The sequence below is a fragment of the Brachyhypopomus gauderio genome, chromosome 3 (genome assembly GCF_052324685.1).
Source record: "Brachyhypopomus gauderio isolate BG-103 chromosome 3, BGAUD_0.2, whole genome shotgun sequence".
Classification (NCBI taxonomy): Eukaryota; Metazoa; Chordata; class Actinopteri; order Gymnotiformes; family Hypopomidae; genus Brachyhypopomus; species Brachyhypopomus gauderio.
Genome location: NC_135213.1, coordinates 16,768,205 through 16,795,351, shown reverse-complemented (window position 1 = coordinate 16,795,351; position 27,147 = coordinate 16,768,205). Strand labels below are relative to the sequence as shown.

The 27,147-nt window shown below is 40.8% G+C and overlaps 1 protein-coding gene across 2 annotated transcripts in view; it reads right to left on the bottom strand.

The window, feature by feature from the left end:
• Positions 1-22,830, bottom strand: part of LOC143510485 (calcium-activated potassium channel subunit alpha-1a-like) — a 47,305-nt gene extending 24,475 nt beyond the window's left edge. The window contains exons 1-3 of one of the 2 annotated variants that reach the window (XM_076999877.1): positions 22,178-22,830; positions 8,203-8,343; positions 4,169-4,230 (exon numbers count right to left, since the gene is read on the bottom strand). In XM_076999877.1, the coding sequence (XP_076855992.1) occupies positions 4,169-4,230; positions 8,203-8,343; positions 22,178-22,459 (485 nt within the window). In that variant the 5' untranslated portion in view covers positions 22,460-22,830. Of the gene's footprint in view, positions 1-4,168; positions 4,231-8,202; positions 8,344-21,617; positions 21,859-22,177 lie in introns of those variants that run through there. The other variant, XM_076999878.1, reaches the window with a different exon arrangement.
• Positions 22,831-27,147: the final 4,317 nt, after the last annotated feature.

Here is a 27,147-nt window from a genome sequence, read left to right as displayed (position 1 = left end):
AATGAACATAATCAAACTTCAACATCCTGTTTATTTTTCCACCAGTCTACTACACAGACCAATCTATGAGTGCAGAAAACAGTTCAGAACATTGGAAATTCTGACCAAAAATGTTGTTTAATTTTGGGAGTTTTGCTCAGGATATTGGAAGAATTGAAGTAAATCAGAAGATGTTTTTTAATACCATTTTAGATGGTATACTTTTCTTAAATTTCCCAGGCCTCTGCCACAGGCATCTCCATAGTGCCTAGAAGTGGTCTTCTGCATGCTCAAAGCAAATGACTGGATCTTCCATTCATCATCTATAATATGAGCTGTCACACCAAGATCATTCTTGTTGCTAACAGAGGTCCAGTGATCCCCAGTCAGAGCCACATTTGTGGCGCTCTTCACAATAACCTGTTTTACTTGAGTAATAACCTGTTTTTTTTCCCTCGTTCTTACGTACGAGGTTAAGAAGTACTTGGTGCTAAGAACGTTTTGGGAAACTCACCCCTGGACGGTAGTTCATAACTTGCATCAGTTGACGCAATGTGCAGCGCTTCTTGTAAGCCTTTATCTTCGACCACAGAGAGCGAACAACACAAATAATATGACGCGTCATGTATAAACGCGTGCGGAGTCGCGCGCTACGGTCACTCGCGAAAGTTTAATCCAGTCTTAATGGTCCAATGAAGGTACTTTAAAAACCAGGACATTTCCTCACTTTAAAAAAAACCCGGGATGACCGGGACAGGATGTGAAATGCGGACGTTTAGGTCACCCTATCGTACTAGGAATACATTTAGCAGCTAAGTTATCATTACTGACCTGCGCGTTAAGCTGGGCGTACACTCAGCCCCGTCGACAGGGGGGGACAACCGGGTCTGTTGTCCCGGGCCCTAGGGCCAGGGGGGCCCATCAAAGAGCCCAGCAATTTATTTTTTATTTAAAGTCTATAATTTTTTTATAATCTTGAAATCTTTCATTAATATAAAATTATGTACTCATAATAAGCTCAATGTCTAAAATATATATGTTTTTTACCTATCTGCATATTTTCCATTAAGTGCATACACCCCCGCCTCCCTCTGAAAAATGGTTTGATCCAGCACCGACCGTAACCGGCTGGTACCCGCCCAACAGCGGGAAATACAGTGGTGGATAGTTAAAGTAAACAGGAATCTGTAGTGCAGAAAAGAAAGGAAAAACATTTACCTGACGAATTTTAAAGTTGCATTGTGTTCCAGGTTTGAAAAGTGCTGGAATTTAGGCTAAAGTACTTGAAAATGCTTGAAATTGTAACTACTTCGTTTCACAACAAATAGCTGTCTGACTGAACAGTTCTCGTGAAGACGTTAAGATTGGCCGTTTTGAAAATAAACAACCATTAAATAATGTGATAAAAAGCGAATTATTTCGAATCATTTCGAGTATATGTATAAATATTTAACTTAAGTAAGTTTAACGTGCTGGGAAATATTGAACTGGACCTTGAAAGTGACGTACAAGCGCTTTAATTCCACCTTTTAAAGGTGTATGAACCCTGCAAACACGACTTTGTTCCTTGCGCTGAAGCGCGGCGCGCGAAGTTACAAAATTCGAGAGGTGCACGACCTCGCGAATCGACAGCGTGAGGTCCTCGCACACGGGCGGTGCCACTGTGATTACGTCGTTTTCGCGCGAACCTTCGCGCCGCTCGCGTGTCAAGTATAAACCAGTCAGCTGTCAGAAACAGCTTTGATGTGTGGCTATATTATATACTATATGACCTAACCACTGACTGTATATATACAGTGCGGGGGGGGGGGGGGCACATGCAACTTTCTTGTCCCGGGCCCCAGCAAGACTGTCAACGGGCCTGCGTACACTGTGCGATTTTTGGCCCATTTTCAGCCGATTTTCACTCGTTTCGGCTCAATCGCGTGTCGTGCATCGTATAGTTTACACAGGTAAACGAGGAGCGATTCACACCTCACGACCAACTCCCGATCAGAAATCGCAGCGTCGCAAGAATATCAAACATGTTTGAAATTCAAATCGCTCCTCGTGAGAGTATCGCAGAGTTGAAGCAGCTCCACGAGCCGACTCTCCGCAACGAGTTAGTCGTACAGTTTGAGCTGGAGCTGAGTACACGATTTAAAATATCGTACAGTGTACGCCCAGCTTTAGCTGCAACATGTTTTGCGTTGAGGTGGTAACGAAGGGTGGAAGTGCTCCTGTGATAAGCGAACTCTTCCTACATAAAGTGTAAATAACACTATTTTTGTTTGAACTTCCATTTGGAAGTTTCTTATATTTAAATTTCCCATCCACCAGCGTAGCCTCTTCAGTCATCTGCATCATGCTCATCTTATCGTGCGTCCATATAATCTGTATGTCTGGAACTCGTGCACTGAGAAACATTCCACGATGCAAAAGTGTATCGTGCGTTAAAATGCGTTAATTTTTTTAGTGCGTTAATTTTCCTGTAATTAATTAATCGAAATTAACGCATTAAAGTCCCACCACTAATATATATATATATATAAATAATGGCATATATATATTATATATATTGAATGACTGCTAAGTATATATGTATAATATAATATAATATAATATATATATATATATGTCACGTTGAGGACCCCGGCCCCTCCCTTTTGGGCGTGTGTTTACGTAGTCTACGTGCATCGTCTGCGTCTGTGGATATTTCGTGGTGATAGCTATGTCATGTGATAATCCGTCTCACCTGTGAATCGTCTCGTAATCACCTGGGGTTAATGTGGTTTGTCTATTTAATGTGCGCTCGCGCAGTGTCCTGTGCTCGTCGTTGTCTACAGTCTACACGTTGTGTGTGTATCTCTGTTCTCTGTGCGCTATTGCGCAATATATATGTTGATTAAAGTGACGTTTGCCACTAAAGTACGGATTCTGTGTCTCGTCCGTCTACCGCCGCCCAGCGTCACAATATATATATATATATATATATATATATATATATATATATATATATATATATATATATATATATATATATATATATATATATGTGTCAATGTCTCATTTAGGAAACTTCTTAAAAATGAATTTTCCATGAAGCAAACCTGGCAGCTTCATGGCTGCATCCATGTAAGCACATGTGCGATTTGTTGTGGTAGTCTTTGTAATTCACAGGTTTGAAAACTCGTTCTCGCCCCCTACTGTGCAATTTGGTTAGGAATACACCCAAACTAAACTATCAAGGTGAAAGTCATCATAGTTTGCTTACCTATTTTGACCCAGTTCCCAACCCAACTTTAAGAATAGATTAATGGAGATATTTTTTATATCTCCTGATAAGAGTATCACATTATCGAACGCCGTTAACGCCAATAACGGCCCACATACATATATATATATATATATATATATATATATGTATATATTAGTGCCGTCATTTCCAGGTGCCGCGATTAAAAGTCCTCACCAGGATTTTGCTCAAGATTGCTAGATTTTCTAATTAGCAATCCAGGTAATATTAGTGGAATCAACACAATCCAGGAAGCCTGAGCAAAATCCTGGTGAGGACTTTTATTCGCGGCACCTGGAATTGACAGCAGTAATATATATATATATATATATATATATATATATATATATATATATATATATATATATATATATATATAAACATTTGTATATTCTGCTACTGCAGTAGGCCTACTTGAAATCTGTTATTTAACACTTGTCTTTAATACAATATTCATTTTAATGGCGCAAATAGATAAGCCAATAGATCGTTTAAATTCTGGATGTTCTCGATGGAACATTTTAAAATTGGAAAGAAGGATCGCATTTCAAACTGCGGCTCGTGATTGGGTGTTAAAAACATTGTGGGACTTTTGGAAAGATAGCCCTAGTTTTACACTAAATTATTTAAATGTTTTCTCTGTATCTTGTCATGATTTTGCTGAGACTCATCTATCATCTTCATCTATGGCACACAATAACATGTTAATTAAGTTTAGTCAAAAAATGCATTTTGTTCATCCGGTGTGTGTTTCTCATCAGAAGATCTGTCAGCATCATAGGCCTGTTTTACAGAACTGCTGAGAGTGAGAAGTTAAAGAAACTGCTCAAAATAGCACTTGCAAGAACGATACCACATTCATGTATCACCATACCATGTACCATTCATGTATCACCATACAACAGATGTACTCACTCTGAGGAGTCAATGAAGTAAATGATCAGTCCTCCGATGCTGAGGACGAACACTAGCACCACCTGCAGGAGAACAAACAGCATGACTACAGTGGCCAAGAAGGGCAAGACAAATTTACATTAGGAAACAAAATTACAAAAGTACAACCAATTTTGATTGAAAGTTTGATTGACACAACAAGTACTTCCTGTGTACTGTGTATCTTGTAAATTTGTTTCCTAAAATGTACATTTGTTTTGCCCTTCTCTGCCATCATACATAAATGCACTCAATACTTGGTCGAGGGCTCCTTTTACATGAATTACTGCATCAATGCAGCGTGGCATGGAGGCAATCAGCCTGTGGCACTGCTGTGGTATTTTGGAAGCCCAGGATCCTTTGATTGCAGCCTTCAGCTCATCTGCATTGTTGGCTCTGGTGTCTCTCATCTTCTTGGCAATATCCCATAGATTCCCTCTGTGGTTTAGGTCATGGCCAGTTTGCTGGCCAATCAAGCACAGTGATACTATGGTTATTAAACCAGGTATTGGTAATTTTGGCAGTGTGGACAGGTGACAAGTCTTGCTGGAAAATGAAATTTCTAGCTTGTTGGCAGAGGGAATCATAAAATTTCCTGGTAGACGGCTACACTGACTTTGGCCTTGATAATTTCAGAGCACTGCATGCTTCCCTTCCCATCTATGGGGTATTGTCAAGAAGAAGATGAGAGACACCAGATCTAACAATGAAGATGAGCTGAAGGCTGCTATTAAAGGATCCTGGGCTTCCATAACACCACAGCAGTGCCATAGGCTAATCGCCTCCATGCCACGCCACAGTGATGCAGTAATTCATGGAAAAGGAACCCCGACCAAGTATTGAGTGCATTTACTGTACATACTTTTCAGGAGGCCATTTCTGAATTAAAAATTATTTTTCCAGTTGGGTAATATTCAAATTTTCTGAGATAATGATTTTGGGTTTTTATAATCAGAAGTTGCTTATGTGTCATTGTCTGCTTATTTTATTCTAAAGAATTTTTAGAATATTTACACACTTTGAGGACTGGGAATACCTGACTGACAAAAGCATCTGTGATGGGCAGGGAGTGCGAAATAAAATGGAAGCGATCACGCCAAGTCTCAGGGAAAAAGGATGGTTTAATGAAGAAAGTGCACAAACCAAAAACCCGTGAGTCGATCCGAATTAAGGATATAATAACCAGCGGTCAACTGGTACAAAGACAAGACATATATAGACGAACAAACGACCCTCAGGTGAGACGGATCGCGGGCCCCGCCCACCTGAAGGACGAACATCACATGACCAAAACAGGACAGCTGCCACTGTGTACGGGGACGACCGGCAGGGGGCCCCCCCACAACGTGACAGCATCTTCATTTCAACTTGGCTAAATGCAAATTTGCACATGCCACTGTTACCTACATAGCTAAACAGGTCAGACAAAGTTGCTGCTGTAATTCACTTCCCTGCACCCAGATGTTTATGTGAACTGCATTGTTTTCTTTGTATGACTGCATATTGCAGGTGATTCTACAGGAATTATGCCACCAACAAGGTCTGACATTTTGACAAAGAAGCAGTGAGATAAAATATAGCTTAATGGAGAACAGAACAGGAAAAATATAAAACAAATTGAGGACAAAAAGTAAATGTAAAAGCCAGGTTTTTTATTGGTCCTTTCCTTAAGTACCACTTTTGTCACTTTAATGTCTATTCACTGTTAGGCAAAGCATATTATGGTTTGCATTTGAATGTCGCCTGATATTGATACTGCTCTAATATTTTTCATCATCAACTATTGTGGAGCTGCAGTTTAGCTGTTTGGGGGAATGATTTAATGTCAGATGCATTATATATACCGTTTTACTGGTGCCATACATGTCATGCCTTTGATTGCTTTATGGTCAGTGTCTCTTAGTGAAATGACATTTAATGCCTTGGTCATCATTTGGTCCTCAGTAGAGGTGTCTTCAATTAAGGATTTTCATAGTCCAATCTGATTAGTCAGATTTTCCCTTTAGTCGACTAATAGTCGAATCAGGTTTTTTTTTTTTCTAGAGCACCTTAAACGGGATCCCGTTCTCATTCAGGACTTTTTTCCACTTCACATGAAAAACCTAAAACACTCAGATAAATGAATAAACATGGTAGGTTGGTTTTATTCAGCTTTTATTTATTTATTTACTTATTACTTTTTTTATGAAACATTAGAGAACATTAACAAAAAAAAAAGTGAGTGCACACAGTCAGTCACGGTCAGTGCACAATGCGCATATCGAACTTTATCAGACAGGCACTGTGCAAAATGTCAAAAATATTTAAAATAAAATATGCCTGCCTGAAAATTATTATTTTTTTAATTGCCACAACAATTTTTTTTCAAGTAACGGGGTTTAAAAAACAAACAACAACAAAAAATATTTATAGGCCTACTTGCCGAGACGTACTGTGGCGAGACGGCTGAACAGTTTTTTTTTTTTTTTTGCCTTACCCGTTTTAAATGGTATGCCATGTTGGTTATTGTCATGTGAAATGCAAGACGTTGATGACATAACTTGCACTTTACTTTGATTCATCTTTATCTTTTTCAAAATACTCCCACACTTTTGAAGTTTTTTTAGTAGCCATTATAATCTCGGCAGATGCTGTCGATCCTGTAGCTCCGCTCATTTGGATTGTGCAACTGCAGGGTGTGATTTATTAATGTGTAGTAAGGAAGAAGCCTATTATTAATGCACACACATCATTTAATAATATTTATTAACAGAAATTAGGATGATTTTATTTGACAAAAGGCTATATATAACAAAAACAACTAATTAGTTGTAACAACTAATGCTTAGCAGCATCCTTGGGCACCCCCATGCAGTCAGAATGGTACATTCGACTATGACATTCATAGTCGACTAGGGGTCCTCCAATCGAATAGTTGAATCAGCGACTATAGCAGGTCACCCCTTGTCCTCAGATTTATGTGCCTTCAGCATGTGTGCACACACACTCTTGTTCTCTCTTTGTGTGGGTGCCTCACTCATTCACTCCTGAAATTTACACTCTCTTATAATTTTCTCTTATTCTCTTTGCCACAGAACAACTTTGTGACTTTAGAGAAGGTAACGTGACTAGTTTGGTTATTACTCTCCTCTCCACTTATGTTTGTCAGTTTTCTGCAGCTTTCTCATTTCCACAATCCTGAATTGCCTTTACTTTGCAGTTAAACTGGAAACGGCATATTTAAAGAACAAATTAATAAACTAAGGTTGGTAAGTGAATGGTGCTAAAATACTATTTTAAACTTTCAATAGAAAGCAGGTAGCTTTTTCATCATCCCACACTGGGTGATCAAAAGTGATATAAATCACATTTGTGAGAGCATGGATATTTTGCCTTTGAACACAATAGTGGGAAGAAAATGCTACAATTACACATGCAGTGTATAAACTGTGGTCAAACAAGCCCAACTGTTAACATGTGACTTGCTAAAACTAACCTCGCTGCTACCAGCAGCTACAAACTATCTAATGTGCTATTTTGAGACTGGTTTTGGGATGGTTTCGGATCGGGTTCTTCACTGATATACGATATAGTTTTGTGTTGGCACTTTATTCCTAATGTCATATGTTACTTGAAACTGTAAGGAAAATGCTTTTTTGTTGTAAAATGTAGCTCTTAAGAGAATGGGAAGCACAATGTTAGGGGAATGAGTAATTTTGGGTGTATAGTCTGTAGTCAAATGAGTGTGGCTGGGAAATACTATTTTGTGCTGGTACATTATTAATAGGCACATTATTAAAATATCATAGTCCAGAAACTTGACATTTTGGGAAACTGGGAACAACATATGATGACAGATGATAAGTTGGAATCGTATTTCTGTCATTTTGGGTGTAATTTTAGAATGAAAATTAAGAATTGGTTGAAAAAAAAACTTCTGTCTACACTTATTGGAGCTCAAGACATTAATCCACACAACTCTGTAGAGGTAATCAAACCTGAATTGCCACACACAGCATCCTGGAGGTAAGACTCACCAGCACGCGCCCGGTCGTGTTCTGTGCACAGATCATGCCCTCAGCCCAGTCCTTCACAGAGGTCATCCAGTCAGATGGGATCTCATCCTCCTCACCTTGATCGTCAGCAGTCTCAGAGGGTTTCTCAATGGTTTTGTCATCCTACACACCCAGCATATATTTAAACTCCTAGCTAACAAAACATGTATACCTTCACACATTAAAAGCATAACAAGTCAATATTTTCAGTCATTTTGACAGAAATTTCCTAACTTTAAGCTCTTAGATGACAGTTGAAAGAAACATTTTAAAAGCTTAATTGTGATTCTGTTGTGTAACAGCACTCTTAACTAAGATGAGTGGATGAGAGAGAGCAGTGTTTATGCTGCCTGGGTCTGGTGAACACTGAGTGGGACAAGCTGGAGGGGACAGACACTGCGGAGGTTGGAGGTCCAGCTCCACCACATAGCTCTGTCCTCCTCAAAAGGGCAGATGGGATAGAAAGCATGGAGCTCATAACAAATTACAATGATTTCTGCAAGATCAAGTTAAGTATTGAAAAATAATTATATTTATGATTGTTTTATAAGCACACAATTGCAAGATGGTACTGACATAACTAACATGGTTAAGTTAATTTAAAGTAGTACTTGTGAAACATTTTGTCAAATGTTTTTTTTTTTATCAGACTTCTACTTAATATTTAATGTTTAGTTTTATGCATTGATTTACTTATTTGGAAGCTTGTTTTGTGTTATAGTGTTAATTTGAGACATATTCTCTCTGTATATATTATTAAAGTGTGTACATCTGGGAGAGTGCCCAGTCTGATGTTAGGCAGTAAGTGGCAATAGGGAGCACTTTACATTATGAAAACTCTGAGATTTCATGAATGGAACTCATTTTCAGAATCTTGGTTCTCTAAAAAGCTGAAATTTCTCCAGAGCATTATCACTGCTTTCCGCAATGCTCTCACTGACCGAGAACACACTCAAGTTGCATGATGTTCCTGGGAGACTTGTGCTCACTTTGATTGATGATTGACAGTATTTATCATGAGTCTTCAAAATGTGGTAATCAACTTAATGATCAGTGTAACAATATTTAAAATTTCGACCATTGGGAATTTTAGTGTAGTTTACTGTTATCTCAGTAACCATTTCAATCTTATTCCAGAGCAGATAGCCAAGACCTATGAGCTAAATGGATAGTGAGTTCTTCAATCAAGTGAGTTCTTCTAATACTTTAAAACTTTTTGTCCCACAGACCAAACCTGTAGGCAGCGTAGATCAATAAGACAAAAATATTAAAAGTTTGCAGTCTGACTCTAAAATGTTCTAAATGGAGTCTGATGTAATGCGTAGTCTAATTCGGTTTATATAACAACAATAAAAACAAGACAAAGACAACATTAACAACGACTGCAGATAACACCAAAACAAAGCAGAGAGGTCATGGGGCATAGAACTCCTGTTCTATGAACAGCAGAAATTACTCAGCAGATGATGAACAGGGATACTCACAAAGACCGACCAGGAAAGCAGAACACAGGGTTTATACAATGCCTGGCCAAAAAAAGGTCACCACATGGATTTAACTAAGCAAATAGGTAAGAGCTTCGCGTTGGATAATTACTCCATGGGTGATGATGTTTCAGTTCCCAACAAGTTATTTAATCTTAAACGATGCACTGAGGAGCTTCTCATTTGTTAAACAACCATGTGGAAAGACATATGCTGTGTTCATGGACAAGATATTAATCAATTTCAGAATGTTCAAATTGTTGAGATGCATCAAGCAGAGAAAACATCTAAGGAGATTGTTGAAACTACTAAAATCAGGTTAAGAACTATCCAACGCATTATTTGAAATCTTCCAGAAAGGAATGTGATCAGAAAAAAAAATCTTGAATTATCTTCATCTGCTATCACTGAAAGGTTTGGTGAAGTCAAATTGTAGAAATAACAGCAGCAGAACTCAGGGCAGTGAAAGTAAGAGCATTTCTATATACACACACACAATGTGAAAGTCAAAAAGGATTGGGACTAAACAGAAGCAAAAGAAAACCACTTGTCAGTGAGGCTAACTGGCTAAAACGGCTTCAATTTGCTAGGGAACATAAAGATTGGACTCTGGAGCCACAAAATAAAGTCATGTGGTCTGATGGGTCCAGATTTACCCAGTTCAAGAGTGATGGGTGCATCAGGGTAAGAAGAGAGGCAAGTGAAGTGATGCTCCCATCGTGCCTAGTGCCTACTGTACGAGTCTATGGGGCGGGGCTATGATCTGAGGCTGCTGCAGTTGGTCAGGTCTGGGATCAGCAACATTCTGAGCTCAAAGCATGAGATCAGATGACTTCTTGAATATACTGAATGACCAGGATTTTCCATCAATGACTGTTTTCTTCCCTGACAATGCCAGGATTCATCAGGCCCAAATTATGAGAGTGGTTCAGAGAGAATGAGACATCTTTACATGGATTGGCCATCAGAGTCCAATCCATCATTGGGGTGTGCTGTAGATGACTTTGCACAGTGGCCCAAATCTCCCATCATCTTGGGGAAAATATTTATGCAACTCTGTACATAAATAAATGTTACGACATTGCAGAAGCTTGTGTGAATGATGCCACAGTGAACATGTGCCGTAATCTAAGCTAAAGGCAGTCCAATTAAATATTAGAGTGTGACCATTTTTGGTTTTTTTTTTGGCCAGGCAGTGTATAAACAAGATAACAAGGACAGACCGGGAACTAAACTAGACACAGATGAAAACAACGACAAAGGACGTTGAAATAATCGAGGGACGTAGACACTGAAACCAAAACAAAGGAAACACATGGTACCAAAATCCAGGAAGTGAAAAACAAAAACAGATAACAAGGGTGTCGCAATGGAGGGACACGCCTACTTATACACACACACACACACACACACACACACACACACACACACACACACACACCCTTCTCCTCATACTCTCAATCACAAGCACTGCACTGCACCTCTCGTTATCGCCTCATTATTAGTTCATTCCTTTCACGTGCAGCTTGTTTCATCTTTCTCCTTCAGTCATTATTTAAACCCACATGTTGGTGCCGCCGTCTCTGTGCGCTGCATGCAGAGCCAAGAAGTCACAACACTGTGGCCTACAGTGACCATTAAGATGCTCTTCTGCTTCAGTCCCTGAACTGGGGTCTATGGTGACCATTGAGATGAGATTTTTCAATAAACCCCTTGCCTCTTGCTCTCTCGTCACAGCCGTAACATAGAGAAACATACACTATAGAGGGGCAATCATGACAAGAATGCAAGGCCTACTTTGACCATTTCAATTTCAACAGAAATTGCTATTTTTATACATTATACATCAGGTGTTGTGTAAGTCAGCAATAAAAACTAACCGCATCATTGATGTAATTAAGAAAGTTCAATAGTTCAGGGCAAGTTCAGTTTACTGCCCTTCTGGATGAGCATGGAATCAAATAGCATGACATATGTGACCACACAGCTGTCAGATGGCTCAGCCAAGACTTTGAGAGCAGAGATTCAAGAACTCAGTGAGGAGAAAGAGAATGACATCTCAGAGTTATCAGATGCACACTGGATGGCAGATTTTGGATTTGCTGTTGATGACTGCACTAATGAAAGAACTACATACCAATCTACAATGCCAGGACTGTTTTGTACATGACCCTTTTTGTAAATTTTTTTTATATGTTTTGTACCACCACCCCTTTTTTGTACATGAGAGAGGTGCAGTTTGTTTCAAACCAAATGGAGGACAATATTCTCACCGTCTTGCCAACACTAAAGGCCAACCTGGAGACTGTACACCCAAAATTCAACCAGCATGTCAAGTGTTCCACTAGAGGTGAGAACACTCTAGAGCAGGGATGGGCAACTTCCATAATAAAGAGGGCCACAAAATTTTCAGCACTATTATTGGAGGGCCACATGACCACGCACTTCAAATAATTGGATATGAAAGACACTACAAATTATTCTCAATAAGAACACATTTGAAATGAATTCAGATCTGTATGTTTATTGCACCAACATACATCTATTTTCTGCATATAAATGCATTAACATGTCCTTAATAAGCAACAAAGACAAAACATTTGCTTAATAAAAAAGTGCAGAAAGGAATTTGAACACCTTCATATCAAAGAACTGTAACGCGTAGCGCGCTGCGGAGCGAGGAGGCGGACACAAACGCTGAGAAGAGCGAGGTTTAATAAGGGGAATTCCATAGGCGAAGTCGTTTGTACAGGCACGGGTCAAAACGGGAGAGCCGTCCAAGTGGTCAACAGGACAGGCAGGAGTCCTAACAGGAGAGCCATTCACAACGGAGAAACACAACGGTGACGGAAAATACCAGGACAGAGATAATCCACATAACCGAACAAACCACAAATAACCGACAACGGGTGAAACACAGAGATACAAGTACACAGGACTAAACTAGACACAACTGAACACAATGACGACACGGGCGTGGCAGACAGAGCGAAGCCAGGGCAACAGACACGCAGGGAGGGATAACCGGGCAAGGAACAACACCAACACGGGAGAGGGGGGCTTAGCCCTATGTGACAAGAACAAAAAATTCTATTGCTCTATTGGTTTTTTTTCTTTTAATTATTCAATTATTATTGATCTATTTGTGGGCCGCACTGAGTGAGGGCCACCAGTTGCCCATCCCTGCTCTAGATCATGTTTACACCAATATTAAACATACATACAGAGATATACCCCTCCACCAGACCATCTTTCCCTCCTGCTCTCCCCAACTTATACCCCCCTCAGATGCAATGTGAGGCCCATCACAAAGACTGTTAGAACCTGGCCCAGTAATGCACCCAGCACACTACAGAACTGTTTCAAACAAACTGACTAGAACCTATTTGAAAACCAAGAGCATGAAACTTACACAGGAACTGTACTGGACTACATCAAGTCCTGCATCGGGAACATGACTATTGATAAAAACATTAGGGTGTACCCAAACAAGAACAAACAAAACAAGTGGTTCCACAATTCAACCTCCAAACCCCCTGGACTTCTCACTCACATAATAAGTGCAATATTTAAATATATGCAATATAAACAAGGCAAGTGCAATAACAACCATGTATATAACACCATAAAAAAACATATATTTTTTTAAATATTCTGAAATTGTACACGGATCTGCAAATCCTGCTGCCCCTTTTTATTCTATTATTTCTTATTTTATGTTGAGATTGACATGTATGTTACATTTTATTATAATGTTAGATTTCTATTATAATGTCAGATCTCATTTTAATATTTACGTAATAATACAGGTTCGTGCTATTCACGCTATTTTCCATGACAACGCTGGGCAGGGCCATCTTGGTTGACTTTGCGTTAGAACTTCTGGTGCTACGGATACGCTGATACCGATTACAAGCAAAACGACAACAAACACAAAATGACTAGCATAATATGTTCAGTTAGAGGGTGTCACAATAATTGGAAGAAGAGGAAAACTTGGCTTGACCAACAGTGTTACGAACACAGCTCGAAAAGATCTGAGTGTTGTGGGGCACCTTATAACTTATATCCACCGCCTTCCAAAGAAGAGGACCTGCGTCTAAGGCTGAAGGCGCTAAATTTAAAACATCCACCCAAACGTCCATCCACCGCCTTCCAAAGAAGAGGACCTGCGTCTAAGGCTAAAGGTGCTAAATTTAAAACATCCACCCAAACGTCCATACGTCTGCTCTTATCATTTTGTGGAGGGGAAACCAACACCAGATCATCCTTATCCCGAGAAATGGCTCGGTTATGAAGCTCCGATGGAGCAAACGCGTCGGGTGCTTGTGAGGCTATCAGATAAGTAACTATTTTATAATCAGTGGCCACATGTTTTCCTTGCATTCATTTTGTAATTTTAAGAAGTAGGGCTGCACGATTAATCGTATTTTTATCGTTATCGCGATGTGAAGTTTCACGATAAACACATCGAAAGAGCCACGATAACTCCTTGAATAACAGCAAACTCAAATTGCGTTATCCTCGTCCAGCAATAGAGGGAGCTATTCGCGCTGCAGACTATGATCACGTGACGTAAGTAGGCAAGAGGCAGAGTGAGGCAGAGTTGCCAGGTTCGCGGTTTTCACGCCAAATTGGGCTTGTTTGAAAATCCAGCCGCGGGTAAAAATTCTGGGGCCGCGCGGTGCGGTTTTTTGGGCTACTTTTGAGTTGGGCTACTGCGGAAGTTACAAGTCAACACTAAGAATCGATCGCGATATAATACTTAATTTGTCTCCAGTTCACACTCGCAAGCAACAGTCATGTTTGCAGGGTTCATACACCTATACAAGGTGGAATTCAAGCACTTGTATGTCACTTTCAAGGTCCATTTCAATAATTCCCAGCACGTTATTGAATTAAATATTTATACAAATACTCTAAATGATTCGAAATAATTCGCTTTTTTATCACATTATTTAATGGATATTTATTTTCAAAATGCCCAATCTTAACGTCTTCACGTTCTCTCATGTTTCGTCCTGGAATTACAAGAGGCTCGTATTTGTTAACGTAATACAAGAGAATTGTTCAGTCAGACAGATATTTGTTGTGAAACGAAGTAGTTACAATTTCAAGCCTTTTCAAATACTTTAGCCTAAATTCCAGCACTTTTCAAACCTGAAACACAAAGCAACATTAAAATTGGTCAGGTAAAAGTTCATTCCCCTGTATTTGAGGGGTGTTTTTTTTATACTACTAGGCCTACATATCGTTTCGGACAACACTGCAAAGAATGTGACACGGCAAGATTAAACGCTTCCGCCGTTCGCGGAGGTTAACGAGGTGTGCGGAGTCGCTCACTCGTGAAAGTATAAACCTAGATTGAATCTATTGTTGAATAAACCTGCAAAATATTTGGAATTATTCTGGATTCATTACACAGTAAAAAACAAAACAAATTAACGTGCTGCTGTTCAGAGAGACACTACATTTCTGTATTTTAATCTTAATTTATCGTGGTTCACATCGATATCGGGATATCCAACAATGTTATCGCACATCGCAATTCTAGTCCATATCGTGCACCCCTATTAAGAAGACAAGAATGCATATTTTATGAAAAAAATCATTAAAATGTAGTAGTGTACACTAATGCAAAAATAGCTGACCGGAAGTTCTAACACAAAGGCGGAAGAAACACACACTTGAAAGTGGGCATGGCGAAATACGGTGAATAACGTGTAATATTGGCACTGCTGTGCTGCGGTCGTAGGCGGCCGAGTGCCGTAGATCAGCACAGCAGTGCCAATATTGCACGTTATAGCACAAACCTCGAGTGTATTATAGAGAAAGTGGTGGCAAACCAACTGATTACAGTTTTAGAAAATCACAATTGCTACGACTCTTTACAATCTGGGTTTCGGAAGAGGCATTCTACAGAGACTGCTCTCCTGAGGGTCTCAAATGATCTTTTAATGTCTGCTGATGTTGGTGACTGCTCTGTGTTGGTGCTGCTGGATCTCAGTTCTGCGTTTGATACCATTGATCATGAAATACTGATAAATAGGTTACGTGACTGGGTGGGCATATCTGGAACAGCACTTGATTGGTTTATTTCTTATCTCACTGGGAGAAGTTTCTCAGTTACGATGGGAGATTACACAACTGAGGCAACCCCATTAACCTGTGGGGTTCCACAGGGTTCAGTTTTAGGGCCTTTGTTGTTTTCTTTGTACATGTTACCTTTGGGGCAGATTTTAAATAGTTTTAATATTTCCTATCATTTATTTGCTGATGATATTCAGCTTTATTTCTCTTTTAAACCAAGTGAGGTTCATAGTTTGTCTAGGCTATTAGATTGTCTTCAATCAATCAGAGAATGGACCTCAAATAACTTCCTACAGCTAAATGACAACAAGACTGAGGTATTGATCATTGCTCCCGAAAGGCTTAGTCAAATGATTAAGCAAAATCTTGGGCATCTTTCCTCTGCTGTCCACTCTAGCCTCCGAAATCTGGGAGTTATTTTCGATCAGTCTTTAGCATTTGATTCTCATGTTAAACAGCTGTCAAGATCCTGTTTCTTCCACTTGAGAAATATCAGTAAACTGAGATCTATGGTTTCAACAGCAGATCTAGAGATACTGATCCATGCGTTTATTTCATCTCGCATAGACTACTGTAATGCCTTGTTTTCATCTCTCAGTGTATCGGCTCATGGACGTTAACAGATAATTCAAAACGCTGCAGCGAGGTTACTGACCAAGTCAAGCAGACGGTCTCGCATAACACCCATTTTAAAATCCTTACACTGGCTTCCTGTAGAATTCAGGATCCAATTCAAGATTTTAACTTTAACATACAGAGCACTACACAACACAGCTCCTGTATATGTCGCTGACCTGCTCCACCCCTACACTTCATCGCGATCACTCAGGTCAAACAACCTGAGTTTACTGTCTGTGCCACGCTCATGTCTAAAGACTTGTGGAGACCGAGCGTTTAAGGTGGTTGCTCCAAAACTGTGGAACACACTTCCTCCACATTTAAGATCAGCTGACTCTGTGGATACTTTTAAAAACAGCTAAAGACTTTCCTTTTTACGCAGGCGTTTAGTTAGTGGTGGAGGTTGCAGCAGTTGACCTTGTGCACTGTATTTTATTTCTGTTTTATAGTGTGTTTTTGTGTTTTTATTTTTTGTTATTTTATTTTATTTTCCGTTGTAAAGCACTTTGTGGCTTGTGCCTGTGAGAAGTGCTATATAAATGAATTTTACTTTACTTTACTTTATTATTGCGATTATACCACAGTTCCATTATCGCTGTTTATTGAAAGATTTGATTGGATAAAAAAAACTCCGCCAGTTAAAATAGTTCCATTCAATGGCTCGCTGCTAAACTTACACAACACTGGAACAGCCTTACCCAATAAATGTTATAGAGGTAAATATACACAAAAACAACTGTTGATAAAGTTGTATTTATTAAAAATAAAGTACAACAATTATTGACCATCCACGGCTGATTGGAGGTTCGTTCAGGTATCTGTTCAGTCCAGCTCTTAAACCAACAAAGCTGCTGATGCCATATAACTCTCCCTTCACGTTTCTGACGGATCCATAAAAACGTCGTAAAAGCTGATTCATTTCATTTTTGTTGATAATACTAAAATCCACTGCAATGTCATTGCTCTTTAACCAGGATGTAAATACATTAAGAGCCCAGGATGTTTGTTTTACGGTATTAACTTTGTTTCTCTGCATTTCCAGCTCATCCAAATAATTGTTTGTAAGCGTGACAAACCTTGGCTCATTGGAGGAATCAAGCTGGTCATTTATAGCTTCATCCTCCAGTTTCAGATCGAAACAAATGCTTTCGAAGCCAATAGATTTAACGAACTCCCTGTAATTCATTTTGATAATGTTGCTGCTTGTTTGTAGTTGCGCTGTTTGGCTTGTAAACGCTGCTTCGTTGCTAGGTTACCTATATGTGGCGGAGTAATACATGGAGAGCTTCGGTTACAATGCTATAACGTGTAATATTGGCACTCCTAGATCGCCTCTCAGCCAATCACATTGTAGGGTCGGAACTAACTGTGGTATAATCTATTATAACGTTAAATTCCATTTTAATTTTTTCCTATTCCATGTATGTTTGCACTGAGAAAGGAGTGGCTTTCAATCTCATTGTACAGTGACACTAAAGGCATTCTATCTGGAGCTACATACATATGTAAACAAACATTCTGAAGGATGATCAACAAATCCAGACACAGTTACTCTCTCACCGATGAGCCGATGTTCCCCTATCAGTTATCATTTATCCAAACTTCTGTGCACTTCTTCGGTTCAAGACAGACTGGATTTGTCTCATTTAACATGAAAGAAGAAATGAAAAACATCAAAAGCCCTTATTGCATTTTGTATAAAGTTAATTAATTGCCAAGTCTACTGTAAAACATACTGTTACGGTGGGTCAGCCCAGACGCCGCCAGAGGGCACACACACACACACACACACACACCTTCCTCTACCCACACGCCCACTCTAGCGCTGCACACGCCTCCTCACGCACGGTCACACCCTCGCTCCCAATCGCCCGAGTTCTGACACCTGTTACTGATCAGCCTCGTGCTCTTTATATTCCAACAGGTCGCGCCGTCCAGTGCTGCGCATACTGCTTGCACCCCTCGCCTCGCAACGTGAGAGTCTCCCGTCGCTTCGCTGGTCTCTGCTCTACTCTTCGTTCCTGCCTTTCTTACTTTCGTTAAACCTGCTGTTTTGTACTGCCTAGTGGCCTGAGGTCTTTTGTTCTGTTATGGAGAATAAAACCTTCGATTCTCAACCTCTGCCTCCTGGTGCCTCCAACCCCGTTTTACAGAATGCGCAGCCTGTGGCAGCCGGGGCTGAGGAGCCGTCGCCACTAGAGGTCCTTGCCATGCAGGGCAGGACCATCGGGAAACAGCAGGCAGGACCATCGGGAAACAGCAACAAGAGATACAGGAGCTGAAGAACCTAACGCAGGCCATGTCCAGCTGTTTGCAGGTCCTCTCCTCACAGGCGAGTGCTTCCTCCTCCTGTCCGGTCCAGGAGGAGAAGGTCCACCTGGCTCCCCCGGAGCCCTACAGAGGTGACCCGGATAAGTGCGGAGGGTTCCTCGTACAGTGTGATCTATACTTCAAGTACCATTCTCACCTGTCCGAATCGAAGAGGGTTGCGTACGTGATCACACGTTTGACCGGCAAAGCGTTGGAATGGGCAGCGGCGCTCCTGAATAGCGAATCACCGCTCCTTTCCACCTACGCCGGTTTCATCGCCGAACTTAAGGAGGTTTTCCACCACCCAAGACAGGGAAGGGCGTGTGGACAGAGCCTCCTCAGGATGCGGCAGGGCATGCGGCCGGTATCGGAATACGCGCTAGAGTTCCGGACCCTGGCGGCCAGCACCAGATGGGGCGATGCTGCTCTAGTGGACGTGTTTGTGGCCAGCCTTAAGCCGGAGTTGCGTGCCAGGAGGGCCAGTCCTTTAATCAGCTGGTTCGGCTGGCGGTGACCGCTTGCTGCAGGAGAAGCGTCCGGCATCTGGTTTCATGCCCAGCACACCCCCAGCACCCGCGCCTAGGGAAAGCCAAGCCCCTGAGCCGATGCAGCTGGGAGAGACTACCGCAGCCAGAGAGACCGCTCGCCCGGGCAGTGGCAGAGCTCGGGTGAGTAATTCCTTGACCGGCAGTTTGCTCTCCATTTCTGCATCGGTTTCTTATAAGGGTTGCTCTGTGGGGGTTTTCGCCCTAGTCGATTCCAGAGCGTCGGGCAACATAATGGAGCGGAGTTTGGCGGAGCGACTGACTCAGCTTCCTCCGCATCGCCCGTGGGACTGCACAATCACCCTCAAGGAAGGCACCACTCCCCCCAAGGGCAGAGTCTGCCCACTCTCTCAGGAGGAGGAGAAAGTCATGGGTCAGTATGTCAAGGAGGCTTTGGCACAGGGCTACATCACTCCGTCCACCTTGGCTGCCTCAGCCAGCGTCTTCTTTGTGAAGAAGAGGGACGGTGGGCTGAGGCCGTGCGTGGATTATCGAGGGCTCAATTCCCTCCTGGTGAATTACTCCTACCCGCTTCCGCTCGTGCCATCGGCACTGGAGCAGTTGAGGGCAGCGAGTGTATTCACCAAGCTTGATCTACGCAGCGCCTATAACCTCATCCGCATCCGTGAGGGGGATGAGTGGAAAACGGCGTTTAGTACGTCCACGGGACACTACGAATACCGGGTCTTGCCGTACCGCTTGGCTTCGGCACCATCGTTTTTCCAGGCGTTTATAAACGAGGTCCTTAAGGAGTATCTGAACAGATGCATCGTCGCTTATATCGATGACATCCTCATCTATTCGCCATCCCTGGAACAACATGTGCATGACGTACGTGCTGTCCTGGGCACTCTCTTGCGCAATAGGCTCTACTGCAAGCTTGAGAAGTGCGAGTTCCACCTATCGGAGGTGAGCTTCCTAGGCTACATCATTAGGCCGGGCTCTGTGCACATACAACCTGGCAAAGTGGAGGCTGTGAAGGGATGGAAGGCGCCTCACACACGGCGCGAGCTCCAGCATTTTCTGGGCTTCGCGAACTTCTACAGGCGATTCATCCGTTCATACAGCCGTATAGCAAAGCCTCTCACCAATCTGCTACGTGGGGGATCCAAGAGGCTGCAGTGGTCTGCCGAGGCAGAGAGGGCGTTCGAGACGTTGAAGAAAGCGTTCGCTTCCGCTCCCGTGTTACACCAGCCTGACCCGAATAAGCCGTTCATAGTGGAGGTGGACGCCTCGGATGCAGGAGTGGGAGCCGTACTATCGCAACGCTTTAAGAAGCACAGCTCACCGAACCACTCTCCTTCTTCTCCAAGAAGTTAAGCCCGGCAGAGCAGAACTATGGGGTAGGTGACCGCGAGTTACTAGCCATGAAGTTAGCCTTGGAGGAGTGGAGGCATTGGCTAGAGGGAGCGAAACACCCGTTCACCATCATCACAGATCACAAGAACCTGGAGTATCTCAAGACGACCAAGAGAATGAACGCGCGGCAGGCACGCTGGTCTGTTTTTCTCCAGGTTTCGCTTCCAGGTCACCTACTGCCCCGGTGCCAAGAATGGATGTGCTGATGCCCTCTCCCGATCGTTCCCAGAGAGTCGGGAGTCCACGGAGGAGCCGATCCTCTCGGCCGACTGCTTCCTAAACGCAGTGGATTGGGAGATCGACAGAGCCATCAGCGCCGTGAATCCCCATCCACGGTGCCCTCCTCACCGTAAGTTCGTTCCACCGGCTCAGCGCACACCTCTCATCAGCTGGGCACACACCTCTCTGGGCACAGGTCACCCCGGATCCGCCCAGACTTCTCAGGTGCTGGGAGCGGTCTATGCAACATTGACCCTTTATTTTTCAGATACATATTAAGTTGTTGGCTAAACAGCTTACTACAGCCTAAATTAACCCCAAAATAACTAATATAGATAGCAGGGGCAGTTTTAGGATCAGAGCTTTAGGGGTGTTCAGCACCCAATCATACCTCCACCCCACACCACCACCCCTTTTTTTTAGCAATAACTGTACATTTTTACATGATTTTGGACTATCGGTGGCAGACTTGTGAAGAAAGAACATTTGGCTTTTGGGTAGGACCAGCACTGTAACCAAACAAACACCAACAAATCTGAGAAAACGTCCGTCCATTAATGCCAAAAAGCTCTCTCTTGGTTTACAAAATACTACAAAAATTAAATTTTCAATTTGGTGAAATCTGATACAACACACAGGCAGCTCTTTCTTTTGCTTGTTCATATGATCTTTTACTATAAATAAATCGGTTATAAAATCAGTTACATTTCAAGAACAACAATGTCAAGTTCAGGATTCAAGACAATTACTCAAAACTTGATGTTGAACTCACCAGAAGATCTTGACGAGACATTATGACTGCTGCCAAATGACATGAAGGTTTACACATAATAGTGACAATTTCTTCTAAAACTAATCCCTGCTCAGTTTAAAGTCCTTTCACAATGAAAATTTTCAAACCAGACTGCAAATAATCCCCACTTAAAATAGTTCATTGTGTTGTTCAATTTGTAAAAAACTTCTAAGGTGATTGGAATACACATTAAAATTTGCCAGAACAAAATACCACAGGAATGTCTACAGCTAAGATGATATATCCAAGTAAAAGCACATTGTGCATACACCTACTCAAAGCACCCAAAATACTTTGCTATCACTAGGGTTTTAGCAGCAACCCAAATCTAAGACACCTGACTCTCAGAATAAGCACACCTTAGACAAACTACTTGGTTGAGGTATTTGATAAGGGGTGGGGGTCAGTATATGTAGCATGCAGATTAACTTTCCTCTTTGTGGTAGTCTAAATGTAAAAAAAAAACTTTTTGTATTAAATATTATACACTAAGGTAACTAGATGTATCACTGGTTACCAACACGTGTTAGTTATCTTACCTCCTTGTTGCCGCACTGGCAACAAATGGAGCATATATAGCTGAGAGTTCTCCATAACAGTATGATGATGAGACCTCCAAAGAAAGTCACCAAGGACGCGGCGAGGAACGCCCACCACACCCGCTGCCCGCCCTCGTCGCACGGAATATCTGGTGAGTAGAGTATGAGGACTTCCAACTTGCTTTTTGATGGTTGGACCCTCTTTGAATTTCCTTTTGCCATCTTTCGTGGCAAGAATTCACCAGTGTTGGGCAACATGTTGCCATCCTCGGATTGAAACATATGATATTTTAGGTAACACACCAGCGCGTCCAGAACGGTTTTCCGGTTATGTTGCCTGGACTGTCACTCTTCTCCGTACTCGTGACGAAACCCCTCGAGATAAACGAGTAGGTTGTAACCTGTAGCGTACGGATGACTTGGTTAAGCAAAAAATAATCCAAAGCGACTAGATTTCTCTCCAAAGCTTTCACATTCTTCAATGAAGATGTAGAGATGTAGAGAGCAGAGTAAGATTCAGGCTCCGCGGCTCATTCGATTGGTGTTTGTTTGAAAAGTCCGAAGCACGAGCGCAACAGGTTGAATGAAATTCCTTGTCTCTGAAGGTGTTGGCAGAGACCAAGTGTTACAAGAGCAGTTGCGCTCCAGAAACTACCAAGGTGATGTACAGGTGGAAGGGCGGAGTCTGTAACCCGAAATAAAATAATCAAACCGCTTCAAATTTAATTTCTGATCGCGCAGTTGAATGTCGAATACAGGAAAACTAGGGTCACGGTGCTACTAAAAAGCAAACAAGTGCACATTCATCTAAAATGAAATGCATAAAGCATTTTAACAGTTTTTGCGTCATAAAATACGCCATATTTGACTATGTTTTAAAATACGCTCCGAATGCCATCCAAATGCTGTTTTTCCAGCATTTGGATATTAGCTTAAACCTGCATAAAACATTTTAACTGGAATAAAACAAAATACGCTCGTGTCCCTCCAACGACTTTATTTGCCATTTACTGCCAGCAATCACATTTGAACTTCCTTCACCCAATCACTGACAAACAAACCAAAACTATTCATTACAGACCCTAGAAGTGGATACAGTGTTCACATTAGCCTACGTTAGAACAAGTTTACACATGAATTTTTATTCCCAGAGATTTATAAAAATGTGTTCAAATTCTTTCGGTGTTAAAATATGTTTAGTCTTTGTTAAACGTTTGGTAATTGGTAATACTGCAGATATTCGCCCCAACATTTCAAGTTTTTTATGCGGTAGGAGGTATTTGGCTGGTTTTCCAAAGGGTGTTGGTTTCAGTGGGGCTTTTTGTTGGAATGGAATTGTGTTTATAATGTTATATAAATTATTCTACTAGGTGTCGGGGGAAAGCTAAACCATCTTGTGCATGAAAAATAAACATGCGTGGTGTAAACACGTAGAACGATGTGTTGTGCCGAATTCCGACTTCCCTGCAGAATTCAACGCCCTCGTTTGCACGCGCATAAAGACGGTACAGATGATTTTCGGAAATATATTTTTGGCAGGCATTGTGTTGGCCTCACCAAAATTATAATCCCTTTATTAAAATAGCCCTTGTTGGACGTAGAGACATGTGCTTCATATAGAATAGCCTACACATCCAGATAAGTCACAAAAATAATAATAATAATTAACCAGACATTTAAATCCTGTGAGTTACAGTGATTATATCGTAGTTAATTAAGCACTCTAGTTTTGTCCTAACTAGATATTTAGACAGGTAATTCTGCCGTAATACTGCACATTCATGGGGTCAGAGGTGAACTTCGGTATAGCCAGTGTGTGTTTTTGTTTAAAATATTTAACACCCTTGAGTCATTGTGTCTTTGGACATAGATAATGGTGTGCCGTTTGCTGTGATTGAATTGAATTGAATTGAATCAACTTTATTTATCCCCAAGGGGGCAATTAATATTGGGTACAACATCACAAGACAAACAAACAAACATGAGTACCAATCACAAGCAAGGAGTCTAATATCCAAAGATAAATATCAGTGTTCATTTAGTAGTCTAATGTCTTCAGGAACAAAGGTCACTCTCCGCCGAACAGTCCGACATCTAAGACAACGATACCTATGGCCATGAGGCAAAAGTTCAAACTCATAATGAAGAGCATGTGAAGGATCATTAATAATAGACCGACCTTTCTTCAGTGTTAACTGTTTGTGCAATGCACTCAAAGGTCTAAGTGGGAGTCCGACAATTTTTGAACATGTAGATACTAAATACTGCAACTGTTTCCTATTTTTTAAGCTCAGAGACTGAAACCAACAGATAAAAGAAAATGAAACAACACTCTCAATAAAAGAACAATAAAATGTAAACAACACAGATGTATCAACAGAAAAAGACTTAAGCTTCCTAAGAAAATACATACGTTGCTGACCTGTTTTTAAAATAGTCTCTGTGTTGTCTTCGAATTTTAATTTATCATCAAGAATTGTCCCCAAGTATTTGTAAGTGCAAACTTTCTCTACTGCTCTTCCGTTTATATAGGTATCAGAATTCACAGGTGGCAACTTGGAAAAATCAATAATCATCTCCTTGATTTTCGAGACATTCATCACTAAGTATGAACGATCACACCAATCTATAAACTCCTGCAAAGCTGGACCATGATCCTGATATTCACCAGAGAGCAGAGACAACAGAACTGTATCATCTGCAAATTTTATAATGTACTGATTTTCATGACCACTTCTACAGATATCAGTGTATAGGATGAATAATAACGGGGACAATACGCACCCTTGAGGTGAACCAGTAGAAGTATACATAATGTCTGAGAGGGTTCCATTTACAAGTACCCTCTGTGACCTCTTGGTCAAGAAGTCCATAATCCAACATATCAGCCCATACTCTAATCTAAAAGAATATAAAAGTTTCTCAGCTAATAAAAAAGGCTGTAAAGTATTAAATGCAGAAGAAAAGTCCACAAATAGAATTCTTGCTCTCGTCTTAGGTCCTTCAAGATGTCTATGAAGTACATCCAGCAAAAATAATTTAGAATCATCTACTCCCCTTCCGGGTCGATATGCAAACTGTAGAGGATCTAAATTATCTTGAGTAACTTTAAGAATATGAGATTTAACAATCTTTTCCAATGATTTCATTACTAATGAGGTGAGAGCTATTGGGCCAAAATCTCCCATAACCTTAGGACGAGGTACTTTAGGAACTGGAACTACTGTGGAGTGTTTCCATGTCTGGGGAACGATACCACTGGTCAGGGAAAATTGAAATAATTGTTGGAATACAACTGCCAGTTGATTTGCACAATATCTTAATGTCCGACCACAAATTCCATCTGGTCCTGCTGCTTTATTTACGTTTATAGATTTGAAACACTGAGAAACACTAGCTATATCAATATTAATATTAAAATTAGGATTAAGAGGTTGCCTAGAACTAAAACCTTGCCCCATGTTAGCCTCCCAATCTAATTTGCCTGGAATATCCCTTTCAAACCTAGTAAAAAATGAGTTAAATGAATCAGGCAAACAATCTTCAGTAACTCCCTCAACTGAAACTCTTCTGACAGGGACTCCAGATGAGTTTACTGATGCCATGTTCTTTATTCCTTGCCAAGCAGAATGAAGATTCCCTAATTTAAATGTATGTTCAATTTTGTTTTTGTAAGCTAGCTTTGCACGTCTGATAGCAGCTTTGACTTCTTTATTAACCTCTTTCTTCTCAAGTTCTGTGCCTGTATAAAATATTTCTTTTTTTCTTCTTTATAATAATGATTAATAATGATGGATGATTAAAGTCTAGCTCTTTTTATGCATAAAAACGTAAAACGCGAATATAATAGGGGAGTCGGAATTCGGCACAACACCTGAATTGGAACCTGGATGAATGTCGAGAATCACAGCAATAAATGCAGTGAGAATGTTGATTTTCAAGTTTCTGAAGTGATCAAAGGTACATAATTTAACTAGTAATGGAAGTTTTATTTTGTGATTGTGTCTGCTTCTGTTATCATAGCCATCAAAATTTCCCAACACTGGACATGCAAAAATCAACAATGATTCTAACGTGATGGTAATATTTCGTAGGTTTCAAGTCATTTTTAGGAAGCTATAAAAATTAGGAAATGTGATAAACAGAGCTGTAGATGATTCCTCAAAAACTGGAAAGTTATACAGTATTGTGAATCAACTTACATTGATTACAATACATTTCCAGAATATCCAGAAAGACACAATGACATCACAAACATAAATTCATAAAATGATAATCATTTTCACACACCCGTATGCAAATATTCTTAAGTAGACATAATTGTCTTGTAAAAAATGCAACAGTTATAAAACTGATAACCATATCAGCGTGGTTTTCGTTAGTTTGGCAAATTAAATGTTAAACAGTCAGGGAATGCATCAGCTCCCTAAATAGAGACATTAATTTTGTATATAATAAATGTATATATGTATATGATAAATTTATAAATGTATATAATATAATGCCAGAATTAAAAGAGTGAAACGTTGATGAATGGTTGTTTCTGGCTGGTGACCCTTCTGACCAATGGGCACCGGTGGAGGTGCGACAGACAGCAATGCCCAGCAGGTTGGAACCATTGACCGTATATATACGGTCTCTGGTTGGAACAGCTACTTGTATAATCCCCCTATATAATATAACATATATTGCAGGAAAAATATTACCTATGGATTTCTTTTATTTCTTAGGGTGAGACGATATTGAATGCACTTGACTATTAATGGAATAACTTAGAATTAAATTGCTTCAGTCAACATTAACGAGGTAAGGGCCATTTTTAAAACAAGTTAATTATCCAGCAGGGGCGAGGCTAGGGTGTTTTTAGTGGTGCTAGAGCACCACCGTGAAGTTGCTCAGCACCCCCTGGCTCAACACATTTTTAAAATATTATATTATGCAAAAACCTTGCTCTGCACCTGCGCAATACT